At 36.7% G+C, this 22533-nt stretch overlaps 1 protein-coding gene across 1 annotated transcript in view; it reads left to right on the forward strand.

Moving 5' to 3' along the window:
* The first annotated feature begins 3768 nt into the window (after nt 1–3768).
* Nucleotides 3769–22533, forward strand: part of LOC131980745 (retinal-specific phospholipid-transporting ATPase ABCA4-like) — a 52493-nt gene continuing 33728 nt past the window's right edge. The window contains exons 1-11 of the mRNA XM_059345043.1: nt 3769–4033; nt 4277–4370; nt 5925–6066; nt 6739–6878; nt 7936–8063; nt 8430–8627; nt 13503–13592; nt 17650–17887; nt 18670–18809; nt 19987–20103; nt 20817–21014. Of these exons, the coding sequence (XP_059201026.1) occupies nt 3968–4033; nt 4277–4370; nt 5925–6066; nt 6739–6878; nt 7936–8063; nt 8430–8627; nt 13503–13592; nt 17650–17887; nt 18670–18809; nt 19987–20103; nt 20817–21014 (1551 nt within the window). The 5' untranslated portion in view covers nt 3769–3967. The remainder of the gene's footprint in view (nt 4034–4276; nt 4371–5924; nt 6067–6738; nt 6879–7935; nt 8064–8429; nt 8628–13502; nt 13593–17649; nt 17888–18669; nt 18810–19986; nt 20104–20816; nt 21015–22533) is intronic.

The raw sequence follows: 22533 nt of genomic DNA on the forward strand, positions 1-22533 counted from the left end.
CCTGTAAGTCATTATAATGAGAAACTTTATTGAAGGAATGACTTGAAATAATGAGAAATATTCTTTCAAATCTGAACAGGCAAAATATTCAGAAGGTTTTTATTATTTTGACATATAAAGTCATTTGGAGATTATAAAGTCATTATTTTCACAAAGTTTCTCATACAAAGTCATTTTTTTGTCAAATGTTATCTTTATTTTTGACAAATGTTATTATTGTGAGATATAGCGTCATTATTTTGAGAAAGCTTCTCATCATGTTGTGATACTAAGTCATTATTTAGAGATAAGTTAGTCATTATTCGAGAAGGTTCTCATTATTTTTTGCAATACTTAGCCATTATTTTTAGATACTAAGTCATTATTTTAAGATTTTTTTTTTATTATAATATTTTTTTTCCCATCACATTGGCAGAAATGGGATTTCATCATCTTGAAATGCTTGTTTTGTTTGGAAGAATCTGCAATTCCAACTCCAGTATTTGTTCAGTGCCTCAGGTAGCCAGTTATATGTAAACTTTCTGATATTTTTTTCCAATAGCCCTGTAGACATAAGTTTACTTTTGAGTGTTATTTATACCCCCTGTGACATTACATCATGTTGTACGTTTCCAGCCATGAATCCAGTCAGATTGTTTGCTATATTTGGTGTATTTGGACACTGTAGCAGCATAACATTGTTTGCCCAGAGCCACAAGAAACACCAGGTTTGTGCAGGGTTAAGCCTTGAATTAAACCTAAGTTTGAGGGTAAGCTGTGTCTGTTGTACACACAGTTCACAGCCGGTTCAGGTGGTTTTAATGTCCTACTGTCAAGGCTTCAAATTCTCCCAACCTAATTACCCATGTCACCTGCTCTACCTCTCTGAGCTGCTCATAGGAGTGAGTCATTTCAGACACAGTCATTGTGACACAAAAACATCTTAGTCTAATATCTCATTGAACCAATTCAAAACTCTGATTTATTATTATTATTATTATAGGTGTTTAGCTGAACTAGTGTCTTGCAGAATGACAATAACTGTGCATTTCAATCTTTCTTATGGACACTTTTTAGAATAATTTTGGCTTCTGTTGTGATAAAACCTGTAACCTCTCCACCACAGCAGTCTTTCTCTCCACCAGTGTCCCTCCTTTCCTCTCCAGCAGATATCCCCCTAATTCTGCCTCAAAATGGATGACTGTTGTCTTTTTTCTGCCTGCCCATGTTGAGCTGGGAGATTAGAGCAATCAGATTAGGAGTGCTGCTGACCTGCAGGCAGAGGAGAGAGAGAGTGGGCAGCTAGGAGTCACACAGAGCTCTTCTACCTTGCTTAATGTTTTCCACTACTTCAGATGGTGCGTGAACCTGTTTCTCTAGATGTCTTACGACTTTTATATCATTCCATAAGAGGTAAGAAAATGCTATGTTCTTTTGTTGACAAAATAGGATGTGCTGTAAGATCATGTAGGAGCTGACAGGTATATGGTTGCTAATTGCTGTTTTTCTAATGTCTATAGTCGAACGTAATGCAAATCAGGTGGATGCTAGAATGTTTTTACCATTTAAACATGCAGCACTTTTTTTGATGCCAAAACATTTCTATGCGTTTCTGTCTATCTTGTGCAAAGGAAGTCTTGCTATGTATAATTACTGTTTGAGTAACAAGGTGATTTCAGAGAAGTCTGACATAATGATAGCTTCCACTCTCCTGTTATAGTCTCGCAGTCTTTGTCCTCTTGTTTTTCCAGACAAGTATTTATGTCCCTGCATCCTCAGCCTGCCAGTCGGCAGTAATCTATTGGTCATGTCACTCTGAACAAATTACTCTTCATGTTTGACATTCTCCGAGCTCATCTGCACATAACCTGTATATGTGATTGGCATTTGAGGGTTTGGTTTTTTTTTGTCTGTACTCTGCTTCCAAATGAATTTGTTTTCTTGGAATAAGTGATGAGCAGATACAAATTGCAACCACATACCAACTCATGTTGCTATGTGGTTAATAACATTGTTGGACAAGGCTTGTGCTGATTGGTGATCAGATTGTGTATCAACTATAAAAGGGATGATTGACAATTGTTTTATCCTATGGTGAAATTAAAGCAACTTTGTATCAGAACTGAGATGTTATAAAGATAATCTCAAGTTTAAGTCACCAATCAGGTTTAACTCAAGTTCAAGTCAAAACCTAAGCCGGAGAATAGTCACTCCTTTTCAAGACTATGAATTATAAATGTGTGTCTTTTTTTGATGAGGAAATAATAATTTAAACATCCGAGCTCAGGCCATATTTAGTGTGGTCAGAGAGCATGCTCCCCCATGGAGATTTTTTCCCATTTACTACAGCTATAGGCACTATTTTACAAGCCTTTTGAGAATTGAATGCTTGAAAAAAAAATGTACAATGAAAAATTAGTCTACATCCTACTTTGTATCTATTTGTTCTTCAACTGTTTTCATCATTCTGAAACCATAACACAAGAAATGTTGAGGATGACTAAGAAGTTATATAAAACAGAGTAGGTATTTGTCATCAAAAACATTACTTATCTTGAAACGAGGGCTGTCCTCAACTAAAGAAATTCTTTGTTCACTAATCGATTCCTTGATTTAATTGACATGGAGTATCTCCACAAAGAATCATGGAAAGACACCACTTTAAATCTGGTGTTTACCAGAAAACCAGCATAATACTTGAAAAACATTTTCTTGTTTTCCATGCCGGAGCTAAATTCACAGAATGGATGTATAATTGACAAATCTGCTACATTTGAATATATCCCATAATAATCTGGTCTGCCCTAATTTCAAATCAAAGATTACCAACGAGTAAAGTGAAGTGCGGACTTCAATCTGAATTGAATAATAAGCCAAGAGAAGTACATTTACTCAATTGTACTGGATTTCTTTAGGCAGTAGCATAGTAGTAGCAGTAGTAATAATACATTCTGCCTCATTGATTTGCCGGTCCAGTCAGAGAGACAGAGAGGAAATTAGGGAAATGTGAAGATCTTTTAAAAACTCTATAAGACTTGGGCTGGAGCTCCAGAAGCCACCCACCTTATTCAGCCATTGATCGACAGATTGATCTGTTAGACCATTCAATTTTTTAAATATAAAAGCACAAGTATTTTTGTAGACTGTGAAAAAATACTGAAGAAAGCAGAAGCAACAACAACAAAAGCAATGACCATCCATGCAGACCGAGGTTATAATAGTTTTGGATTTTTCATTAGTTTTAGTTTTAATTTCATTGTGAATTTTTGTCTTCAAATTCAGTTAGTTTTAGTTCGTTTTTAGAGTGAGTTTTCTAGTTTTAGTTTAGTTTTTATTTGTTTTAGTGTTAGTTTTAGTTTTTTTGTAATGGGCTATGTGTTGGGTGCCAGATTCAAAGAGGTCATAATAAATTTTGCCTTTATTTCCTTTGGTTTATCCATCTAAGCCCCAATAAGGTTATTAACTCTTACAGTTCCGAGTGTTTTGAATTTTGGTTCGAGTGTAGACAGTCTCAGTAAACATATTTAGCATGTGTTGCATGTTCAAATAGAAACACTGAATTATGAATGAAAAAAGTTGACATAAACGAAAACTAAGGACATTTTCACTATAATTTTAGTTCGTTTTAGTTCGTTTTGTAACCACACAATACAGTTTCAGTTAGTTATCGTTTTTTTAAAAACTCTATTTTTTATTTTTATTTCAGTTAACGAAAATGTTTTTCAATTCTAGTTTTCGTTATTTCGTTAGTTTTCGTTAACTATAATAACCTTGATGCAGACTAAAATATTCTTATAATGTTTTTGAAAAAAATACAAAAGTCACCTAAAACACAGAATTCTATCAAGACCAGACCCAGAATCTGAGGCCCTGGGTCATGCTGGTCTAGAGTGTCCAGCTTCTTTGTGAGTGTCGTCACTGATGGAGTTGTGTTTCGGCAGGTTTGTCACAGTCTGATGACCCCTTCCAGGGGTAAAGCTGCGGAGCAATGAAGACAGGCTCTCAAATCCGCCTGTTACTGTGGAAAAACTGGACCCTCCGCAAGAGACAGAAGGTAATATTATTGATGTGACTAGAGTCAGACAAACTTTGAAAAACACTGTTCTGCATCATGTTATCCAATGTAGTAACACCAAAAACTGCACATTCAAAACCCCTCTCTGATAAAGAGGTGACTGGGTATAAAGCTGGATGTGATCATCTTCAGACTGGCAGGATTTTCTCCTGTGTTGGATTAAATTGCACAGGTGTTCCAGTTATTCTTTATGTGTGTATAACTTTATTTGTTTCTGTCCAGGTCCGCTTCCTGGTTGAGATCTGTTGGCCTATGTTGTTATTCATCGGTCTGGTGTGGCTGAGGAAGGCGAATCCACTGTACCAACAACATGAATGTAAGAAAAACGGTAACACTTTACAATAACCCTCATTTATAAATGGTAAACAGATAGTTTATCAATGTTTAATCATCATTTATAAACCGTATATAGGCCATTTAGAATGGTAAATACATAATTTATTAATGTTTAACTAACTACATCATTTATGGATGACAAATAGATGGTATCTTAATGTAAGTTTATAGTTACTTTACCATTGACAAACAATTAAATTATAATTAATAGTTTATCAGTAGTTTTAGTTGAACTCATTTTAACATTTTAACACGATATTAAGCTACCTTTAAGGAATTGGTTTAAAACATTGAAAAGTTAAATATGTATAGCACTTTGAAATGGTTAATAATTGGTTTATAAACCATCTATAAGCATCATCTAGATGGTTATTGTAAAGTGTTACCAGAAAAACTCTTCATTAAGGGATAGTTTGGATTCTTAAAGTGGGGTAGTATGAGTACATTGTCACTGTATTGTCTACAGTAGACAATTTGGAGAAGCAGGCAGGAGCATCTATGTTCTGTCTATCTTAAATCTTGAACAAAGATATTATGATACAGTATCAAAATATGTGTGTGTTTTGGTGTAATATAAAATGACTGTAGTATTTGATGGGGTAAATTGTCCATTGAAATACACTACCACTGATATTTTAAATACAAATATTAAAATACAGTATCAAAATATCATCTTACAGTGCATGCACCCATGTTTGTTATCAAAATGTAAACATATAAGGTAGCATTTTTGACAAAGTACACTGCAAAAAAAGAAAAGTTGGGTGAACTCAAAATTTCAAGGCAACAAACTTCGATACAATTTTAAGTTGGACAATTAAATTAAATATTTTAAGTTTTGTTTTTGAGTTTGCTCAACTCTGAATTCAGATTTTTGTCAACTGAACTGTAAGTTGTACTAACTTATAATTTTACATTGTAATAACTTTTAATCCTTACTTCTGCTAACTTCTGCAATATGCTGAATGGGCACGATTGTAACGCTGCTATGAAATGTCAGCTAATGTTGCAAACACAATTTTGAGTTAGCATTGATACGCTAATGGCTACTCTTGTAGCTGTAACAAGCAGCGCCGCTAGCATCAGTTAGCCGCTAGCATCAGTTAGCTGCTAGCTTTCGCTAATGACAGAATTTCACAGCTTTCCCGCATTTCACAACAAAGAAATATGAGTTAGCAGAACTATTGTCCCTTGTTGTGAACCCCAACTTAAGAATATAAGTAACGACAACTCAAAAACTTGTTTTTGAGCAGACAACTGGCTTCCTTTGTTGTGCTAACTTACATAATTGCCCTAAATGTCAATAATTTATATTTCCAAGTTTTACCAACTTAAATCACTGTTTTAGGCCAAAAAATACAAGTTGGCTTTTTTGCAGTGTACATCAACACCGGCAAAGAGGTAAAGCAATGTGGTGAATTAAGAGGCCTGACCAAGGTGCTGGGGGGAGATCACTTGTTAACCCTTATACAACCCTTTAAAAATCACTTTACAAGCCGTCACATGCCTTTAACTCTCTTGTCTGTTTCTTCAGGCCATTTCCCCAACAAGGCCATGCCTTCAGCAGGGATTCTGCCCTGGATCCAGGGCATCTTCTGCAACGTCAACAACCCCTGCTTCAGATATCCAACCAGAGGAGAGTCTCCAGGTGTCGTCTCTAACTATAACAACTCAGTGTAAGCCTCATCACAGCACTCTCAAACCTTGTCAACCTCACAGAAACCTCATAAAACTCTATTTTCTTGAATTGTTCACTGTCGTTTACTGTTTTACATTTAAAAATAATTTTATCTTTCATTCATTTTTTGTCTGTGCTATTTATACCTTGCAGTGGACAATTATTACTATTTTTATTATCATCATTTTTGATGGATTTGTCATGATATTTTGTTGGGAAGGGGGCTAAATAACACTCCAAAGTTAGGCAAAGTTGTTTGGTAGTACCCCAGGTCTCCCCTTTTACATACAAATATCTATTATTAAAAGCTTTGGTGTTAAGACGGGGGGAAAAATTGATATTGCATGATTATTTTTTTCTTTTTTCTTTAATTAATTCCTAATTGATAGCCCTAATTTATTTAAATGTATGTATTTATTTAATCATTAATTTATTATTTTATTGATTTATTTTGTTTACAAATTATATATGCAGCTAAAAAAAAGATGATCTATTTTATTGTTTGATGTAATCTAAACTCCATGCTATATTAAGTTTTAAAAAATTCTGTGATCTGTGATTTACATTTTTAATTGCAGATGATGATAATTAGATAATACAGTATAACATTCTATATAATGGAAAGTAGTAACTGAACTAGACTAATAGTCGTTTTATTGGCCTGTTCTAGATTGGCGCGGTTCTACGTTGATGCCCAGGAGCTCCTGCTCGATGAGACGGAGGTGGAGCAGCTCAGCATACTGTGGCGTGACTTGTCGTCCTTCTCAAACTTCATGCAAACGTTGCGCAACAACCCATCAGTGGTGTCAGGTAAAGTACAGGAGAGAAATGGTTCAGATAGCAGCACTTCCATTTGGTGTGAAATTGCTTTCTTTCTCTCAACACTTTAATCAGAAGAGAAAAAGTGTGTTGACACAAGTCAGCTACTTTTGATTGTCGCTTCTTGTTCAAAATGAAATACCAACATATTTTTTTGTATTTTTCCTTTCAAGCTTATGAAACTCTTAACGTGACAGGAAACATAAGCTGCACTTTGATCTTAACTTTTTTGTCTGTTGCACATCCTCTTTCTGTCTCCTTTTCATTTAGCATCACCTCACTTTTTCTTTCGTTTTTATAATTCTCTGTCCATCTTTCACATTTTTATGCACCATTTTGCTGAATTAGTTTGTGTACTCACCATCACCATCATTTGAGATGATAAATGTTGCACTTCCAACTGACGGATGTACATGATGCTGTGTAAGATGTAAATACAATCAGAATGCATCAAATTCAGAATCAGTGTGAACATTTACAAAACAAAGATTTCCCAAATTGAACATTAAACATATTGTCTTTACGCTGTATTCCCAAAATATTTGCAAATCATTACATTCTGTGTTTATTATGTATTTCACAGCGTCCCAACTGTTTGTGTATTAAGGCTGTGCACTTTTTTATTATCCTTCTGGGTAACCACTTATCCAAATCATAAAAGCATGTGGCAGCTACACAAAGATTTATCCAGGATAGAGGTGTAAAAAAAAAAAAAAACTTTTCCCTTTACTCTTATCCTGTTGGACCTCTTATTTCCTGGCAATATCCACATTATCGTGGTAATTTCTATGCAGTAGGCCTGAAGGCACACAAAAACATTATTCCTAATAATGCTTCCAATGAAATTAACTGAACCATTTGGCAGGAATATGCGTATGAACACACATCCTTTTTTCTCGTTGGACTTTCCCTAAAACATCCTGAACATGCCTGCCAAACTGTCTTGCCGTGAATCATTTCCTCTGTGTAGTCCAAAGCTGGTTGGGTCAATATTGTCTTTATAGTGGTTCTAACCTTTCACTATCCCTGCTCTTGATGTGTCATGTAGGCCGTGGGCTGAAGATAGATGATATTCTGAAGGATGACGAGGTTCTCACGGCTTTCCTTCTGCGAGACGCCAGCCTCTCAGAGTCTGTAGTGTACCAGCTCGTCAATGCAGAAATACGACTAGAACAGGTGCAGAACAACGTTTAAAATCATTATTAAGAGTTCAATATAATGATATTTGATGATTCTTTAACATACATCAGCGTGGTAAGAATGACTTAAAATGACAAAAAAAAACTTATGGGCTGAAATATAAGCCACCAGAAACTGAATTTGAATTATTTATATTTGAATTTGAATTGCTTAACTTGAATAATTGCATTAAAAACTGAATTTGAATCACATGATTTGAATCTGTATTGTTCAATTTGAATCATTGCATTGAAAAACTGAATCTGAATTGTAACTTGAAATGACCATTTGATGATTCTTTGTTCCATATGCCACATTTAACCCAGTATTCCACCTTCTCCTTTGATTCTTGGTGCCTCCCAGTTTGCCTATGGTATCCCAGACCTGCAGCTGAAAGACATAGCCTGCAGCCAGGCCCTGCTGGAGCGCTTCATCATCTTCCCCAGCCGCATGGGGCTCCACGGGGTCCGCAACGCCATGTGCGCCCTCAGCCAGCAAAGGCTGCAGAGGATAGAGGACATCCTCTATGCTAATCTGGACTTCTTCAAAATCTTCAAACTGGTGAGTGGTGCTTTGAACATATACACTACCGGTCAAAAGTTTTAGAACACCCCAATTTTTCCAGTTTTTTATTGAAATTCAAGCAGTTCAAGTCAAATGAACAGGTAAACAGGAAAGGGTACAAAGGTAAGTGGTGAACTGCCAGAGGTAAATAAAAAAAGGTAAGTTTAACCAAAACTGAAAAATAATGTACATTTCAGAATTATACAAGTAGGCCTTTTTCAGGGAACAAGAAATGGGTTAACAACTTAACTCTATGGAGTCTTGGGCTATGGGGCTTGGGTTAATTATTTTCATGTCTTTGTAAGTCATATTGTGTCTTTTTTTGGTCATTTTGTTTCTTTTTTTAGTCATTTTGTGTCTTTTTTTGGTCATTTTGTGTCTTTTTTTTAGTCCTTTAGTCCAACATAAAATGTGATTTTGAATCTTTTTTTTTACTTTCAAAACACTATCATGCTCAATAAAGAATTTTAAATGTTGCAAATGTGCATTCATTTCAGAGTACACTGAGACATTAAACTGCATAATTTTCAATTCAATTCTGGAAAAGTTGGTGTGTTCTAAAACTTTTGACCAGTAGTGTATTTTGAAAGTCAGTATGTCGCCGTCAAGTGAATAAATAAACAGTCATTATATATTCATATTATAAATGTCAGTGTTTGGGTAATGCTCTTGTTTTATCCTGTATTTCTGATGACCTTCCTGTAGTGAAATGGATGTTGTTCTTTACGTCCATCCGTTCACCCTTATCTTTATTGACATGGCGGTCATTATTTCCAGAGAAATCCTCTGAAGGCTGCATTTGTTGGAAAAATGATTTTGCTCTTCCTGTCCTTGCAGACGGACTAACAATGCGTTGGTCTGTCCCTTAATACTTTCTGACTTCCCTAGCCTGTCTGTAGCACTCAGCTCCAAGGACATCGGGCCCTAACAATGAAAAAAACCTTTATTAACACCTCATAAATATATATTTACATTTTTTTAAAGGCTCAGTAATATCATAAATGAGCAGGACACTGTAGTTATTTGCTAACATTACTTTAGAGAAGAAATCAATCACAGCTCAGACTGTATCAGACTTAGCACAGGTTAAGGCTGCATTAACAGCACTTGTGTCAATCAGATTGGCACAGATGCTCTACATTAAGACTAAGCAAGTGATGTTCCCTAAATATTTTGTGCTGCTGCATTCACTTCATTCTTACATGTTCGTGAATAAGAACTCTGATCGAAAAATATTTTTTCCCATATTTGGGTGTGCGGATGTTCTTTTAATTGGGCAAACATTCTGTAAAAGTAGTAAAATAGTAAATTTTTAGGATTATTTTCAGGATAATATAAAATATGAAATGAGACATATTTGGTGCATGGCTCAGAATGGTCTATGTGGGACTGAGTCAAAAAAATTTGATTTTTTTGTGTGCAATTTTAGTTTGAAAATAGTATCTTTTAAATATGAGCTCATTTTGCGGGGGGTAAATACATATAAAAAAGCAATAGTGGGTCTGATGTTTTGGTTAAATGTCTGTAACCTGCACTGCATTCAGCAGCACTCTCCCCTCACATGTACCAGTATCTCATTGAATAGGAATTCAGTAAAATTACAACCCTCTGCATGCACAGTGCATTTTCCCATCACGTGTGTAGCCCACACTCCTGCAAACACTACTGCACTGTGTGATCCAAAGAACTGCAAACGTTCATGTAAGTTTTGATAAGATTACTGGGGTGAATACATTTTAGAAGCAAAATCATTTATAACTTGTAAACAACTCCTTTAACTAACTTTAAACCTTAAGTTTGCAGACAACTTACATTCTTGGCTCACTTTTTCTAAGTACCTTTCACCTTAAGATAACTTGCATGCTAGCATTTCACACAGTATTTGACAAATTAATGGATTATGTCTGTTAATGATATGTTAAAAGGTTTGTTTCTATCTAAATGTGATATGGTAAACACAACCAGAAACACCCCTGTGCTTCTATTGTAATTAAATTATTTCCTGTTAAGATTCCACCCTGAATATTCCTGCAATTACTGTCCTTGTTGAAAGACACAACAGTGTGTGTATGTGTGTGTGTGTGTGTGTGTGTGTGTGTGTGTGTGTGTGTGTGTGTGTGTGTGTGTGTGTGTGTTTGTGTGTTCATGGTAATGGATTAAGATGTCACCCAGTGCAACAGTGTGGCTCACTGATATGCTTTTAATAATTTATAGAGCAATAAGACATATCTGGCTTTGGATACACACACGAATCATTGTTGGTTTTGGTCTTTTTAATGGTTTTCGTTGACAATAAGAAAAAAAAAATCTTTATCACCAGACTTCAAGGACAAACATCCCTTCAGATTGCTCAAGACACTGTGTCACTTTTATTTAATTATTACACATTTATTACTTTTATTTTTTAACTATACTGCCTCATTTATATATTTATATTTTTCTTTATAAATACATTCATTATTTATTTATTAAATATTTGTTAATATTATTATTATTATTATTTATATATCAGGATTTATTCCATAAGTATATGTATTCATTTTATTTAATATCGACTTAAATGACATTGCAAAGACTGATCATCTTTAAAAAAAATAAAAAATAAAAAAATAATTTATTGTAATGTATTCGTTGAATAAACCACCTTTCAAAAGTAGATGTATTTCAGCACATTTTACAGAAGAATAAAGTAGCATTAAAAGAAAGAAGTTACATCAACAGACTGTACTATATATAAACTCCTCTCCTTTAACAACCTCACATTTCTTCTGTATACGTGTTCCGGTTCAGCCTGAGTGGGTCAGGTGACTGGCTCAGGGTGTCGGCACGGCATTATCCCTCTTGGCCTGTTTCTGTAATGGGCTTATCCAGACCCCGCCTCCAGCCTGTGAGTTATTCTGAAAGACGTATTGCTGCGTCTAGTATAAATACATTACCAACACGTGCCAGTCTAAACTAAAGTGCACACCTGGTTATCTGTTTGCCAGAAAACCTGATTGAAACTGTAAGAGCATGACAAGGTTGCATGACCTATATCTTGAGGACACAACATGCTGGAGGAGATGTTTGAGTCCCATAACAAAATTGATTGAAGTTTCCAGAGTTAAATAAGAGATACAGACTTGATAGATATTATTATTAATAATTAGCTTGACCACGAAGTGTGTTTACTTCAGTCACTTTCATTATGTATTTTTATTGATATATTTTTCTTTTCTATTTGCTTATATTTTAGCATGTAAAGTACCTTTTTTTCTTTTCTTATTTTTTTTTTAGCATATTAAGAACTTGAACTTGAGATCTCTTTTATGCCATTTTTATGCAGTGGTGACAGCTGTTGCTAGATGCATAAATAAAAAATAATAATTAAATCTCCAGAAAACAGTATGTTTAAAGTCTTCTGGTTTGTATATTCTGTGTACATAATATATAGGATGCATTATAAGTTGATTGTGTCATTTAAAATGAAATCAAAACAGTAATTCCCCATTCACCTTCAGGTGACATTCAGATCCTCTGTCCATTCCAAATACTGGACAGATTGAAAATAAATGAATAAATAAAAATCCTGAGTGAAGGCTATACATCTTTTCATATGATATTTTGACATGTATAAGTCAAATACCATCTCATGTTTACATGAAAATATAGTTTAAAAATAAATGATGTGCTTTAACAATATGGTTCAGAAATTAAAATGTGCTAGACATCCTAGAAAAGTCAAACCTATTGGAATTGACAGGATATCTAAGAGAGTTAAAGCTAGACAAACACAGTATTCAACATAAATCCTCTGATGCATATAAACATTTTGCATACAATATATACAGATGGACATAATGACATCATAATATAATGCAAGCCAGTACAGTATCCATGCAATAACATGACCATTCAGGGTGTTTTGGGATTGTTTTATTGTTTAATTGAATTGAAATATTAGTATTCCTGTTCTTTTGTTTACTGTGCAAATATACATATTGGTGACATTTTCAGTGAATAGAATAAAAAATAATAGAATGTTTTTTTCTTGACTAATATAACCAGCATATGCATATATCCTTAGCACATGAGTACTCCTTAGTTTGTACTACAGCTGCATCTTAGTGGTGATCTGTGCATTTAACCAATTATCTCTATTAAGTGGAAAGCCCATTACCACACTGACCTCTGCCTTGCAACAACTTGTTACGCTGCTGACTCCCTTCTCCCATCCACCTCTCATCACCCTCCCTTCCTGTTCCCTCGCTTTCTCTCTTCCCCCCCTGCACACCGCCTCCCTCCTTCCTTCGTTCATTGAAATGCAAGTGCGAGGAATGCGGGAGGAAGGATATCACATGTGCGTGTTTGTCTTTGCATTCGGGGTTTCCGCAGCCCTCAGCACTCTGCTCGCCTCTGACCAGGCCTTTTTCTAACGAACTCCTACTGGGCTAATGGTTTCTCAAGATGATGAAGTCATAGATGGAAGTTTAAGCAAAGCATGTTTTCATAACAAACAACTGATTTCAAGTTTAAAGCAGGTTCATTTCCTCCAGAAATATAGACGACACCCTAATGGCGTGACAAAAAAAAAACGGAAGACCAACTAGTGGTTTTCACTAGCAGGTTGCTTGTTGCACTGTGGGTGAAGAAAGTGATTTCCTTTCATTTGCAAACATTTCTTGGACGTTTCCGAGACTTTATAAGGGTTTCACTAGTTTCATGCTAGATCTGAATGACTTTATCTGCCTAAGGCATCATGGGACTTGACTTCAACAGAGGAGCAATGATTCTGAGTTCAACAAAGAGCAAATTGTGTTTTATGTTGTATTTTATCATCTTATTTTTTAAAGCACTGTATGACTGATGCATCTTGTGACTTCGTATCCCCAGATGCCTCAGGTTATGGACAACGGCTCTCAGGGGATCGACCTGCACTTCTGGGGTCGGGTTCTTAAGGTGACATCGGAGAAGATCCGACTTGTAAGTGTTGCGAAGTCCACCTATCCCTCTCCACTCACTCCTGCTCCTCACTTCTTCTCCTCGGTCCTGCAGGATCAGACACACCAGTATTTTTAGCCCTGCAGGAAACTCGCCTCTTCCGCTGCTCCCAGTTTGAGAATCGCTCACAGAGGAGGCTGAGTGATGGGCTCAACAATGTGTGTGTTAACAACCTGCATGTGAACTGTACAAGCACTGATATGTCTTTGTAAGAGCATGTGATATGTGTGCGTATGTGCATTCATGTACGTATATCAATGCATAACTATGTGTGTGTGTGGGTGTGTGTGTGTGTGTGTGTGTGTGTGTGTGCAAACATACCAATCGTGTCTCACATGACATACACATAATAGTTGTGAATGTATCACTTTATTTATTTAATACATATGAAAAACATATCAGAATCTAGTAGAAATGGAATATACTAAAAGATAGAATTATACAGAAATAGATTAGAAATTTGCACCTGAAATTCCATACTAGCCTGCTATTTACTGAGCTAAAACAGCATGCGAGTATTTTTATTTATTATGTTTATATTGTGTGTTTTTGATCCATGAAGGTTTTATATTTGTAGAACTTGTAGAACACCAGACACAAAGAGCAATACAATTGTGATGTCATCACATCTGGTGGACGGGGCCAACAGGAGAAACGGTTCTGTACATATTCAGTGGGCTGCATGAAGCAACATTTGGAGTTTGCGTCAGGCACTGGACTGAATGCATTTAACATTTGACATCCATTGAACTAAGCCCCTGAATTGAGATACAGCTAAGGCTGGCCGATATGACCTCAAATCAATATCACAATTAATTTAACCGTTACCCGGATTTTAAAGAAATTAAGTAAACACACGCAAATTAACTATTTTGTGGTTATTTATTAAATATTTCGAACAGAAATCAAAGCATCGCTTGAAATGAAAGCTTCACATTTTAGTTTTAATAAGTAAAACTTCTCTAAAACCTTAAAAAATAAATAACTTGCATTTCTTGCAAACATTTTTTCTGCATAGCAGTGTTTCCGTTCAGTTTGCTCAGTGTTTGAATTCTCCTCCATGTTGCTTCCATGTTGTGGATTGGACAGGGCCGAAAATAGTCAAAAAAAGATAGACAGACAGACAGACAGACAGACAGACAGACAGACAGACTGATCTTACTGGAAAAGCAACCTTTTTTCACTAATCTTGGTAATTGCACACACACACACACACACACACACGAATGAATGACTCACTGGGGATGTGCTGTGTGTTTCGGCACGTTCACTGTATGTCTCAGGGGATGGAGTATCCCATCATCACCTTTGTCAGGGTGTGGGAGAGAGAGAGAGGGGTGGGTGGGGGGTCGAGGGAGAGAGAGAGACATTCCTTTGAGGTGACACATCCTGTAGGTGGGACCTTCGTATCACTGTGGTGACAGAAAGGCGAGCCAAATGCTCTCATTACCCACCTCTCCTTCCTTTCAACCGAGTGCGTGTGCATGAAATGATAAATAAGAAAAAGGGAGGAAAAGGGAGTGAAAGTGAAATAAATCAGGGGTGTGTTGTAGCCTGTGTGTGTGTGTGTATGTTCACATGTAGAAAGTTGCTTTAAGTGTTGGACAAAGAAAAGCAATGAGTCATTTTCATCCCTGACCTCTGAAGCCAGTTCGATTATCAGTGTTATTATATTCTACTTTTAAAACTGTAAGCGGATTATAGAGCTGTGCTAATAAAGGTCAAAGCTTATGAAGAAATATTCCTGGAAGAACTCAGCTTCATCTTAAATCTGATCCCTTAAGAGGGACAGTCATTTCGCAGCTTTGACGAGAAAAACAACTCAAACTTAAAACTCATATTGTTGGCAGCCTGCTCGCTTTTTCTTTAGAGAGGAAATGATAGATGCCGGGGAGAAACGCACTTGGATGAAGCTATTTTTGTTCCATCAATAGGAGGATATTTAGTCCCCCCTCAGACTCTGCTTGTCTGTCCAACATGTTTGCTTATGTTTAAAACGATTGTTTTCTAGTCATAGTTTATGCTACGCTATTCCCACAGTATGAATAAATATAAAAGACATAAATATCCCTGCCATGGAGATAATTATCTGACAAAAGGTCAAAAAGCTCAAAGCCAATTATTTATAATACTCCACATTCATTCATCCTGTTGAAGCCAGAATGATATTCAGCCCACACTGATGACCAGACAGATATGAAAAATTAATGTGACAACCAGTGTGGGTACCTCTTAGGGGGCCACATTATCTGTTCATACTGTTTATCAGACTGAGGTTAAATAATCTTTGGGATTTAAATGAGTTGTCACTTAAAGTGTAAGTAGGGATGTTAACCCCTGTGTCAATGTGCTAATTAGAAATGACAGCAGGGACAGTAAAATCATCTTTGTTTCTGTTAAGTTATGGTGCTCCATGCACTTCAATTTATTTTTGTGAAGTTGTTTTAAACTTTTGACATGTCATTTTAAGAATCATACATTTTTAACGGTTCATGTTAGCCGTGCAAGTGGCATGGCTCTGTTTTTCTGATTGAATATTTCTGCAGCTACTTGATGAATTGACATGAAATTCAGTAAACATGTTCAGAGTCTGCAGAGGATGAATCCTAATGACTTGTAGAGCTCCTCTGCTTTCCTCTACTTCCTTTTTCTTTGTCCAGTATGTTGGATTAATGCTAAATAGTACCACATACACATTAGCCTCAATTGTGGGTTGTGTTTTATGCTTATTAGCACATGTTAGCATGCTCACACATTAAACTAAGAGGATGAATATGGTAAACATTTTGCTTGATAAACTTCAGACATTATGGTGACCATTTTTTTTATCATGTAAAGAGTTAACTTAGCATTGAGCTTAAAGCAAGTGGCTAAGTATAGCGTCACAGAGCTGCGAGCCAGCTATAGACTCTCAGTCCTTGTAATTAAATATAGAGGTTTGGATTGTGACTCAATGTTGCACCTTCATTGAGAGAAGGACATGTCTTTGAATTTCAGCTCTGATGATTTGGTACTTCCGATGGTTTAAAACTCAAACTTCAAACTGCCAAATATAGGTCACCTGTAAAACACACAAAAAAGGTTAAAGCAGAATGAAAACCTGAAGTTGTTACAGAGAATGGAAAGTTTCAAAATTTCTGGATAGAAAAACAATGGTCATTTTGGCAGGAGCCTTAATTCAGCCGTATTTTGATTATGCATGTGGCTCATGGTATAATGGTGTCACAATGAATTTGAAGCATAGGCTACAGACCTCACAAAACAAGTTAATCAGACTTATTTTGGATGTCCCCATGAGAACCCACCTCGAATCATCCCACTTTGATAAGGTGGGATGGTTGAAGGTGGAGGATCGTGTATCTCAGATACAGTTATGTATGGTACACAGGTGTGCTTATGGGGATGTACCCAATTATTTTAAAAATTATTTAAATAGAGTAAATGAAGTTCACCGCTATTCCACTAGGGGAAGCTTAACAGATTTTGTACCACCTAGAGTTAAGACAAACATGGCTAAAAAGTCCTTTCTTTATTCTGGAACTATTCTTTGGAATAGGTTACCAGGCCCACTTCAATCAATTAGAAGCATACGCAGTTTTAAACAAAACTTGAAAAAATGGTTTAAACACCAATCTTAGAATGTTGGCAATCTGTATCTGTCGTGTATATTTGAAACTGTAATTTATGTTATTATGTGGCTTATGAATGATTGATGCATGTATGTATGTATGTATGTATGTATGTAAGAATGATACTTGTTTGATTTATGTAAGATATGCTGCTACTTACCCTCGTCTCCTGCCTTATAGGGACCACAATGGAAATAAGCCTTAGGGCTTTATTGTGTCATCCCTGACTATTTTTTTATCTATTTATATTACGTATGACACAGCTTGCTGTTTCATATTTTTTATATCAAGAATGGTCAAATAAAATCAATGAATCAATCAATATAGGTTTTTTAAATTATATAAAGTTAACAGATACATTGACAACTGAGAGAATGTCCTCCAACTAACTCACTGTGTGACTTTTACAGCTGATGGAGCGGGAGAGCTCTCAGGAGCTCTTGAAGGCAGCTTCCTCTCTGTTTCAAGCTGGGGGTCCGTCCTCGTTCACCCAGCTGATGTCCAGTGTGTCCAACCTCTTCTGTGGATACCCAGAGGGAGGCGGCTCCAGGGTCCTGTCCTTCAACTGGTATGAGGACAACAACTACAAGGTGTTTCTGGGTGTCAACAGCTCCAAGAGCTACAACTACGTCTATGACGACTCGGCCAGTAAGTGACGAGCTGCTGAACTGTAAAAACCTCTATATTATATAAGATACAGTATGTTTTTTTATTATTATACATAGCGTATATTTAGATACAGCATCATTTATAATATTTAGATAATAATACAGGAAATTGATCTATTTTCTGTTTTACATTACGATATGAGACATTCATTTTATTATTATTTATTGTTTTGCTAATTGTGCAAATAAAAGTAAACTTTAATGGAGTAAGATTAAACTAAACTTTCATATGTAAACAGCAACTTTGAGCAAAATATAACCAAGATGTTTTCCCAAAGATTTTATACTTTCTTTTTTTTATTCTGGCATTATGCAAATTAAATGTTTGGGTTGTTTTTTGTGTGGGCAGCTTCCCTATTTCTGCATTATATTGTGGAGCAATTATCTTCAAAAACAGCACAATCATCAGTGAAATTTGCATTCAGTCCATTTTTGATTATTTGTATTTGCATCATGTTTTCAGCACTTTGTATAGAAAATCTGTTTAGAATTAATAAGTAGTGGTTTTAATTGGTGCACAGCTTTGACGTCACAGCTTTTCTTACATTTCATCAGTTGTTTTCATCCATCAAAATGCTGAACGGATCGAGTTTCCTGTTAAATAAACACTTGGTGACACATTTAGCATACATGCTGCATATAAAAGGGTGTGAGGATATAAGGCAGTTCAATAGGATGCATTTTCTCTATTGTATTGACTGTTTCCTTGTCTCTTTTATTCTTCCCTTTATCTCACTGTGTTTGCAATTCTTCTACCATTAGCACCCTCCTGCAACGCCCTGATGCAGACCCTAGAGGCTAACCCTGTCACAAAAATCGTGTGGAATTCAGTCAAGCCCCTGCTGATGGGAAAGATCCTGTACACCCCCGACTCCCCTGCCGTCCACAAGATATTAAAGAGTGTAAGTGAGACCACCTCCAGCCCGACCCCTCACCCCTCACCTCTCTCTCTTTCTCTCTCTCTCTCCTTCTCCGTCTCTTTCACCACTCTCAGTATCTGTTTTTATTCATCCAATCTCCCACCCTTCTTAGGAATGAGCTGACTACTGAAGCAGAGGAGGGGCAGAGGGATAGAGTCAATCTACTGCAGTGTGAGGGAAAAGAGGAGGAGGGAAGAAATTAAACAATAAATTGAATGTGAGGGTGAAGCAATGAAAGGGAAAACAGATGTTTTTCAGTCTGTCACATCTCATTCAGCAATCCTGACACAAAACAGGAAAAGAAAACGACCTAATGTGACTGTCCACTTGTCCACTTGTTTATTACTTGCCTATCGTGCTTGAAGAATATTGCAAGTTAAGGCTTTAATAAATTAGATTTTCAGGTTTTATGGATCTTGTTAACCGACATTAGTTTTATACACTACTGGTCAAAAGTTTTAGAACACAACAACTTTTCCAGAATTTAATTGAAAATTATGCAGTTTAATGTCTCAGTGTTCTCTGAAATGAATGCACATTTGCAACATTAAAAATTCTTTATTGAGCATGAAAGTGTTTTGAAAGTAAAAAAAAGATTCAAAATCACATTTTATGTTGGACTAAAGGACTAAAAAAAGACACAAAATGACAAAAAAAAAGACACAAAATGACCAAAAAAAAAGACACAAAATGACCAAAAAAAGACACAAAATGACTTACAAAGACATGAAAATAATTCAAAAATGGACAAAAAAGCCCAAGACTCCATAGAGTTAAGTTGTTAACCCATTTCTTGTTCCCTGAAAAAGGCCTACTTGTATAATTCTGAAATGTACATTATTTTTCAGTTTTGGTTAAGCTTACCTTTTTTATTTACCTCTGGCAGTTCACCACTTACCTCTGTACCCTTTCAAGCTGTTCATTTGACTTGAACTGCTTGAATTTCAATAATAATAAAAAACTGGAAAAATTGGGGTGTTCTAAAACTTTTGACCGGTAGTGTATATTAAAAACATTTAGAATTAAAAAGAGAATCTATACTGTTGATATCAATGTTATCTTGATTGTGCTTCTTCACTGTATTGTATGGCAATTAAAAAATCTGTAAACTTGACACTATAGCCATAATAGGGTTCCTTTGTATGTGTGTGTGTTGCAGGCCAACACAACCTTCGAGGAGTTAGAGAGGTTGCAGAACATGGCCAAGGCCTGGGAGGAGTTGGGACCTCAGCTCTGGGCTTTCTTCTTCAACAGTGTCCAGATGAACATGATCAGGGTAGGAATACTGCACATACATCACCAACTTTCAACATACCCAAGGATATTTTATATGGCAGTTGTTCTCATAAGTTTTCATACCCTGGCAGAATTGCAAGTTGTGTACCATTATTTTAGGAAAACATGAGTGAAGCAAAACACATTTCTTTTTATTTATGGGATTCAAATTAAACTGCAATAAATAACAGAATATTTAGGAAAAATAGCTGCAACAAAGATACTGAGATGGTCCCCATTCAAAAGTTTGCATACCATTTTTTTATGATGAGGCCCTGTATTTTTTTTAGCTGTCCATTCTTCATGAAATGGGCCTCTAGCTCCTGTTTTGGATCTTTGGTCATGTTGGAAAGTCCAAGTATGTTCCATGCGTAGCTTCCAGGCTGCTGAATGCAAATTGTCCTCCAATATTTTCTGATAACATGCTGCATTGATCCACCTCAAAACATCAGAGATCCACCTCTGTGTCTCACAGTAGGGATGGTGTACTTTTCATCCTCTCCAAACATTGCGTTTATATTTGTGATCATAAAGTTCACTTTTGGTCTCATCACTCTAAAAGTTTTGAGGCTTGTCAAATAGCTGTTTGGCATGTTGTAATTGGGCTTTTTTTCTGGCTTTTTTCTGGCTCCTCGACCAGTTTTTTAAGTCATACAACCTTGCATAATGCTTATATTACATGCACTAACTATATTTCTGTCTCAATCTCTGCAGGACACACTGAGAAACCCAACAGTGATGCACTTCATCGATGAAAGTCTAGCCGACACCGACTTTACCACCAAACACATTCTTAACTTCCTCTACAACGGTCTAGAGGAGTACAGGGAGCCGGGCATGCCCAAGTTTGACTGGAGGAATATTTTTAACATGACTGACCAGATCATACGCATATTCAACAAGTACGGAGAGGTAAGAAACAACAGTATATATATATATATATATATATATATATGTATATATATATATATATATATACATATATATGTATATATTTATATCTAGCTATCTAGTCACTTGCTGGTTTTTCTTCTTTGCCACAGTCACTATAAGCCAAATGCTGCACATTCCCAGGGCTAAGTGTTTTTTAGTCAGACTGACTTTCAGCCCCTCAGACAGGTGCATCAGTCTTCCAGGTCTGCTCCCAGGAGATTGCAGCCATGCCCCCTTTGAAACAGAGCAGGCCACTTAGCACAGCTATAGAGTCGCTCTCCCGTCCTGTAGGCTGAAAGGTGGGGAGAACAAGCCTGCTGTCACCCCCCTCCTTTGCTCTCATTGTGGAGCCAGTGATAAAGTGTAGGGTAGGTGGGAGTGAGTCCCCCCCCCCGATGAGCTCAATGCTGTTTTAGTGTATGGCCCTGCATTGCAACAGACCCCTACGCCTGCGAAAATAAAAGAGGGCAAATCACTCTATCCATCCTTCACGCCTTCTCTCTCCTCTCTCAAGTGATTTAAAGGGGGCAGGGGTTGCAGTTTTGCAGAGAGCCCTATCATTGCAGGCATCTCAATCTGTCCTTTGTCTCCAAGTTCAGCATCGAGACCCTTCAGAGCCCCACAAACAAACCCCGGCGGTTTAGCCAATTAGATATAGCTGTCAGCAAGCATTGGGCCATAGGATAACTGCTGCAGTTAGCATTAGTGCCCCTTACTCTGTCAGGGGTATGTTTCTCACACTGAAATCCCATTGGAACATGTGTATCAGTGAGGCTCTTTCTTCTCAGCCCATCTCTGAGTGAACATTATTGTGCAGTGAATGTATGTTCCCATATGGATGAATGGGAAGTGGTCTCTCCTCTTTCTTTGAGCGCTCTCAGGGTTTTGTACAGTAATGTGAATGGAGACATTAGACACGGTGAGTGCAGTGTGTGTGTGTGTGTGTGTGTGTGTGTGTGTGTGCGTGTGTGTGTAGGGTGGGAGTTTCACATGGCAATTACGTGTGATTTAAAGAGAGAGAGCATGTGTGTTTGTGCATGTGAGAAAGTGATCCCAATTGTGTTAGTGTGCAAGTGTGTTGGAGTTGTGCTTGTGTGTGTTTAGACACACGTGTGCATGTCTGAGTGCATGCATTTCCTTTCTTGCACACTTGTGCGTGCCTGTTTGTGTGTGTGCCACTGCAGAATGAATGTAGTAGCTCCAGTTTTCCCATATCACCAGATCGCCTCATTGAAAGATGAAGCAAATGGAAGTTCTCATAACCGCACACAAAATTATCAATAGGGTAGGTTTCCGTTTGAAACTGGTCAAAACTTGAATGAAAACTAAAATAGTTTAAATGTGCATAATAACAGCATTCTGATCCGGACTTAATACCCAGCTCTACCTGTCAATTGTGTCCACATAGAACAACTGCCAAATGGGCCTAATCCCATACACAATCAAATTAGAGTTGGGCAAGCACTAGCGCACACAGACACAAACAACATCTTGGTTT

The sequence above is a fragment of the Centropristis striata genome, chromosome 11, assembly GCF_030273125.1.
Source record: "Centropristis striata isolate RG_2023a ecotype Rhode Island chromosome 11, C.striata_1.0, whole genome shotgun sequence".
Classification (NCBI taxonomy): Eukaryota; Metazoa; Chordata; class Actinopteri; order Perciformes; family Serranidae; genus Centropristis; species Centropristis striata.